The 6,867-nt window shown below is 39.8% G+C and overlaps 1 protein-coding gene across 1 annotated transcript; it reads left to right on the top strand.

The window, feature by feature from the left end:
- Positions 1–435: 435 nt before the first annotated feature.
- LOC112877267 (40S ribosomal protein S20-like) lies at positions 436–6,560 on the top strand. Its single transcript, XM_025941511.1, is given in 5 exon segments — positions 436–529; positions 532–564; positions 671–741; positions 743–785; positions 6,418–6,560. Coding segments are annotated over 5 exon segments (354 nt in total). The 5' UTR covers positions 436–465.
- The last annotated feature ends 307 nt before the right edge of the window (positions 6,561–6,867 follow it).

The following is a 6,867-nucleotide window of genomic DNA, read 5'->3' as shown; positions in this document are numbered from 1 at the left end:
CCTTTTTGGTTTCTTTGTTCTCCGTTGATTGGGGTCTCTTGTCGAGGCAACAGGCGTCAGATCCCCTTCGTCACGACGAAGCTACGGCCGTTGGCTGTCCGCCGGAGCGTTCAGCGGTTCAATTACATGCCACTTTTGGTTCTTGAAGTTTCTTCGTCTGCATGGGTGTCGGCTTCAAGCTTCTTCCTTGGTGCTTTTCTCTTCCATTCAGTGGCGAGGCAGAGCACTGAGCTGAGGCGACTCCAACCGGCGGTGATGAAGATGATACTGTGGACCTCAAATTGGTGTCAATGCAATTTTCAATTCTTTCAGGGGTCCTCGGTATGAGGGGTTTGGATGTAAAAGTTCTATATCAAACCCTTTTCTCGAAAAAAAAAACTCTACCCAAGCGGAGAGGAGCGAGAGAGCCGCAAGGCAAGGCTGAGAACCCTGGCGGCTGTGGCGGTGTACGGCGCCGGTGGTGCGATGAAGGGAGGGAAGCTAGGGATGGAGGACGCTCGGGAAGTACAGCTCAACAGCATCCGCATCACCTATCCTCCAAGAACGTTAAGAACCTGGACAAGGGTAGGCAACTCAGCTGATCAATCTCGCATTCTTGGTTCCCCAGCTTCTTCCTCTCGAATCATGTTGCTTGATTAGGTGTGGTCTGGTGTCTCGCTGGTGCATGTAGTGTGCGCCGATCCGGTGAAGGGCGCCATGAACAAGGAACTGCGCGTGAAGGGTCCTGTCAGGATCCCCACCAAAGGTGCTCCACATCACAACCCGCAAATCTCCTTGCGGCGAAGGTACTGCCCCGTTGCTCGTTTTGATTGCCGTGTAGTTCCCCTGATTACAACTAGCGATCTTACTATTTTTTTTTTGAAGTTTGGAATCTCTGTATACGAAAGCTGCACCAAAAGAGGTGAGGCAGCGTGGCCATGTCGCGGCCAATTCTCGGCCGATTACAGCCCGGATCTTACGATTCCTGATCACTTTGCAAAAAAAACTCGACCTTTATAAAAATCAACCCGCAATCCAGCTTTCTCTCTCAGATAATTTTACGAAAAAGTTCTCAACTTTTCCTAAAATCAACCCGCAATCCAACCTTCCAGGTTTAGAAAAATTTGCAAATAAAACCTTGAGTTTTTGTTGAATCAACCCACCATACTGGTTCCCCTCAGCAAAATTTTTAGAAAAGCCCTTGCATTTCAATTAAATCAAACCACAACCCGTTACATTCCTTATTTCTACATGGGCAACATTATAGTACAATTTGAACATTAAAACACGTTGGAATCAAAATTTATTCAATATAAAACTTGATCTAAAATTCAAAAACTACAACTTTATTATAGAGTAAATTTTAAAATTCAAAACGGTTTCACAATTCGTTTGCACAAATAACGACCTGTTGTATCTAAAATTTGGACACCAAAATGTCTTCAAATCGAGAAATAATCAGTACAAAAGTTGCTTAGAATTTCAAAATCTACATATTTATTATATAGTAAAATTTCAAATTCAAAATGGTTCTACAAAAAAATTCAAATACAAAAAATTGCTCAACATTTTAAAATCTAAAGTTTTGCTGCATAACAAAATTGTAAATTCAAAATATTTTCATAATTCGTTCAACATAACATCTTATTTTGCTAAAAATATAATATTGTACTACTGTTCCTCTATAGCTTCTCATGCAACCTCCACAATAACGCGGCATATTTTAATATAATCACTAGTTTCTTAAAAACATCACGTCTATTAATTGCCTCATGATTTCGCAAATACATTAAGTATCCATTAAGTATCCGACTAATTGTGCTCCACCCTCTCTAATAAATTATTTTACCCCTTCTTTCACCACAATAGATGCAGCAACAAATACTATACCTCCATTCGATACCTAAAACAATATATTACTTAAATAATAGCGTCACGACAATAGAATGCTCAAAATATATATCAAATGTAGCATGGCACCTATGCGAAAATAACGAAACGATAGATTTATCGTAACTATGTTGCTTAAAATCTTTTTTACATTTACTTGTATACAACTGCTACTGTATGAATGAACTAAAGTTTGTATCCGTACTACGACGCGGGATATGGGCCCCAAGCGGCAAAGCCGTGGGCCTTTCTAGTGGGCTGGATTTGGAGATGTGCGCTGGTTTTATTGGTCATAGCTTCGCCTTTTGATGCTAGTATACTGTATATGCGGCTTCCTTAATTGGGATGGTTTCCGTCCGGATTAGTAAAGGTGCTTGCTGCAAGTATTTTTGTTTCACGTTGTAATTTTCTTACGTATTGCTTGTTAGTTAGTGCTAGCTGAGATGTCAAGCTAACAGCTACTTCCTCTTGTGATGAAATAAGTCTTAAAATTAAAATGGGCGGTTGACCCATGTTAATTTTGGCCAACAGTATGTGTATATTGGCTATATGAGGTGAGGGTTGTCCCAAAGGATTCTTTTGGAACACTATCCCGTTAAATCTTTACAACTATTCAAGTTACTGGGCAAATGTTGGACACTATTCTGATGCACAACAATAATGTGTTTGTACTACCTGCCATACTTTGTTGGAGACTTCTTTTAAGTAGATGCTTATGTTCTGGTTTCTGTTCCGATAGTCCCACCAGTATAAGTAAATGCTATTTGAGTTGCGTGCAAGTCAACCATTTTAATCTTTGATCAGAAATCACTTATACTAGAAAGTAGGGCGCGGCCTTGCCACGCCTACATTGGAGCGGCCAGTGTTTTATAACATGATCCTTGTATATTCTGATATTGCCTCTTCTTCGTGCATGCAAAATATCATCAGGAAAGGAGCATTAAATCAAATTTGGATTCAGGGAATCACATGTTACTAACTGATTGTGGAAAATTTAATCCATGTTATTACACAAATTGTCGAAATACTGTAGGCTGCAAGATTTGCTTTGCCTACCACTAGCTACAAGTCTGACCATGTAGTTGCTTGCTCGGGGTTGAGGAAAGCTACCAAGTACTCTATAACTGAACAAGATCGAGACTCCAATCAGAAATTGATGTTTCAGAAAGGAAAAACGGAGACCTTAATAAAGTAAGTAAAATGACATGATTTAGTAGCAATCTGCATTCAGAATTTCAGTATGTCGCACAAATTTGTTTCAGATTGGTGGATATATAGGAGGGACATTGACGCTTCATTTGATTCAGGCCACGCATGTGAGTGTAGCTGAGTCGGGAGCACGCAGCGCATGTGAGTGTAGCTGAGCTGGAGCTCTGGCTCCATGAGATGTGCCTCTTCATGTGGTTTCGCTGCGGCGCCACCACGAAAAGCACCGCCGCCGTCGGCGATTACGGCTGACTCTTTCTACAACACCTTGCTGACTCACCCACACTTGCTAGTACTGCTCGAGACCTATCGCGATGACGCGCATGGTTGACGAGCGGCGGCAACGTGTGCTGTCGCGCGCGGCCGCAAGTGCGCGCCGATGAACTGAAGTGTAGGAAGGGGCAGCTGTGCTGTTCTTCTTGCTCGTCTTCCTCCCACGCGCCTGACGGTGCATGCTCTGATTCTGGTAGCCACTGGCTGCTGTCTGGCCTTGACTCTCCGGATGCATCGCGTAAGCTACTACCGCGACAGGATATTGTCGCTCGTGAGCTGCTTCGAGCCACCATGCCGGATAAGGGTGTCCGCGAGCTGGGGATACTTCTCTATCGCTGATCACCGAAACAAACAAGAATTATTGAAACCGCAGAACTCGAGTTTACCTGTTTATCTTGTTGATTCGTCTGATTTTTCAGTGGATTGGATGACTGCTGGTGTGCTACTAGGAGTTAGGAATACGCAGAGTTTTAACAAATGGGACGTGGAAGATGAAGAGTTTTGGTATTGTAGTTTTATTGACTGCTTGTGCTTTCCAGAATTGTCTAAACAGCGTGAGATTCGAAGCGACGCGAGGGTTCTCAGTACTTTCGACAGCATGCGATGGTGGTTTCTAAGTAACAGGTTACACTCTACACGTTATAAAAATCTGAGCCGTTCAAAATGAGATCACACGGCTGGTAATATACATGCACTGCCGAAAAAAAGATCTTTGCCGAGTGTCAAATGTTTTGCCGAGTATTTTTTTCGGGCACTCGGCAAAGAAGCTCTTTGCCGAGTGCCAAAGAAGCTTTTTGCCGAGTGTCTTTTTTAGACACTCGGCAAAGATAATTTTCAAATCATATTTTGAAGTAGTAAATTAATTTAAATAAAAATATTTTCAACTACAAAGTTGTATAACTCATCAAGATGCACAATTCTTATTTTGGATATTTCTTCATTTGACAAAATAAATGTACATTTGTTCACAAAACATATATATCTCTCTCGTAGTTTATGAAACTAGAAGAGAGATATATAAGATCTATGAACAATATTAGAATTATCATGTCAGATGAAGAAATGACAAAACAACTAAAATAAACTTTGTAGATCTTGAGAAGTTATAAGATTTTACAGTTGGCAACATTTTAATTTGAAGTCATCTTGTCAACAAAAACTACATTTGAATATAGAAAATTTAAAATTTGAATTTTGCAAATGACCTCGAATGGAAAAATTGTCAAAATTAAAGTTGTAGATCTCAAAAAGTTATGAAAGTTTGTAGTTGACAACGTTTTGATTTGAAATCATTGTGTCATATTAAAATACGTTTGAAGTTTTCAAATTTGAAATTCAAATTTTGTAAACGATTTCGGATGAAGAAACTACCAAAATAAAAGTTGTAGATCTCGAAAAGTTATGCCACTTTGTAGTTAACAACTTTTTCATTTGAATTTATTTACTATCTCAAATAAACAATTTATATTCGGTTAATTATAATATGTGGAGAATAAAAACGTAATGACACACTTGGTCCAATGGTGTAGTGGTAGATGGAGTTGTTTGTGTGCATGCCTCCCCCAATAAATTTTTTTTCCTGTTTCATTTTTTTGGATTTTTTCCGATTTACATTTTGCCGAGTGCTTCTTTTTGCCGAGTGTTTTTGGCACTCGGCAAAGACGTCTTTGCCGATGAAATCGCTGCTGAGTGCCATTTGCCGAGTGTCCCAGACACTCGGCAAAGCCCGTGAATCCGGCAGTGATGTGACGTGGCCTAATAAGTGGTTAGAGCTTGGTTCAGATTTCGTTATAGGGAGATGTGTTGAGTTTCAATGTTTGAAAACATAAGACTAGATCTGTCTTGAAAACTAGTTTTATAGAAGTATACTTTACAAATATAGTACAAAATGTCTTGAAAAGTAGTTTCGCAATATTATCTGTGACTTAAGGGTAGAACTAGCTAGTTGTCTGGATGTGAAACATGTTATAGCTAAACACTTGTGAGAGATGATGCTTGTGTTTTGGAGCCAAGCACATGATTGAAAGGAGTTGTGCATGGGGTTCATAGAGATCCTTCTGATTTCAAGATTTAACAATAGCACGTTAATAACATGTATTTGTAAGGGGTGCTTCTTTTTATCTTTGAGCCAATCACTTCATAGGAGGGTTTAATAAAAGGTTAATGGGGTGAAAATTTGAGATGGAAATATGGATGGTCTGCCATTTGGTTTTGTTCTTGTCACTTGACATTTAATTTCACAGAATGATTCATTTGGATCATCACAGCATGTAATGGTGCAACAGTTGATGTTGGCAACTACAGTGTTTAATTATTTTTATCGAACACTCAGGGAAGCTATGAATCTTTGTATTAGAGATAGAAAAGAAAGAACCAGTCTATTACATTGCCCCAGGGGGCTAAATTCAAACACACGAACACAGATATACACACACATGCCACGCTCAACAGGAAGAGCTTGCCACTCAAACAAGAGAGAACTACCAGAAATTTTGCACTCCACTCCTGCAGTAGATCTCCTGAGTGTAGTTTTTTTCCTCGAATAGGTGTAGAGATTTAGTTGTGGTAATTTTGCACCAATACTGTTGTCTTAATTCTGTCTTTCAAAATTTGTCACACGTGATGAGTACTCATGACAACTTCCGTAGGTTTTGTTGTGAAGGAACACTGAAACAAAACAGCTGACAAAATGATCAATGTTTGAGCATAGCTAGTGTAATTTGTGATTATGTGAAATCGTGGACTATTTGGTTGCTTGTTCTGGTGACTTGTGTTGGAATGCTTTTTGACTGGCAATGAGTTTCACGAATCATGGAGGCATGGGCCTGTATTATTTCCATTTTTATGATGTTGGGACTGTTTTGGTGAATGTTACTTTTTAGTATCTTATTCTTTTTGTATACTATCTTTAGCGCAGTTTGGCAATGGGGATTTTACTTGTGATAGATGAACCCAGGAAAAATTACTGATTAGGATATCCTTTTGTTCAAAAAGTAATGTGTATCTATTTGAAATATGAACTTCAGATGGTAATTTACCAGAATCTGTTCTGCTCTTTTTGTTGAGCAGGAACAAACACATGGGATCGGTTCGAGTTCCGCATCCACAAACGGGTGATTGACCTCATCAGCTCCCCTGATGTGGTGAAGCAGATTACCTCCATCACGATCGAGCCTGGTGTTGAGGTTGAGGTGACCATTGCTGACGTGTAAGGCTAAGGTTAGCAAAAACTATAGGCTGCTCTCCTTTTTGTTGGTAGGAACTGGTTTCCTGCAGCAGTTCTTGTATCAGGCATCTAGGTGGTGGTTTAGTGGTTTGAATCATATTTATATGCAGATGTCATGGATATTGGATGTAAAGGGATGTGCGACTAGGTTTTTTTCCCCTTGTGCTAAAACCATAGGGGATGGTTGGGGTCTATTTCTTTCATTCAAGTGTTATGAGTTTCGATTCATGGTTTGGTAACTGTTTAGTAAGGAAATGTTTACATTGGACGCGATGCTTCGTTAGCTTGAGAGT

The sequence above is a fragment of the Panicum hallii genome, chromosome 9 (assembly GCF_002211085.1).
Source record: "Panicum hallii strain FIL2 chromosome 9, PHallii_v3.1, whole genome shotgun sequence".
Classification (NCBI taxonomy): Eukaryota; Viridiplantae; Streptophyta; class Magnoliopsida; order Poales; family Poaceae; genus Panicum; species Panicum hallii.
Note: the sequence above shows the minus strand (reverse complement) of the source record. Positions and strands in the feature narration are given on the sequence as shown.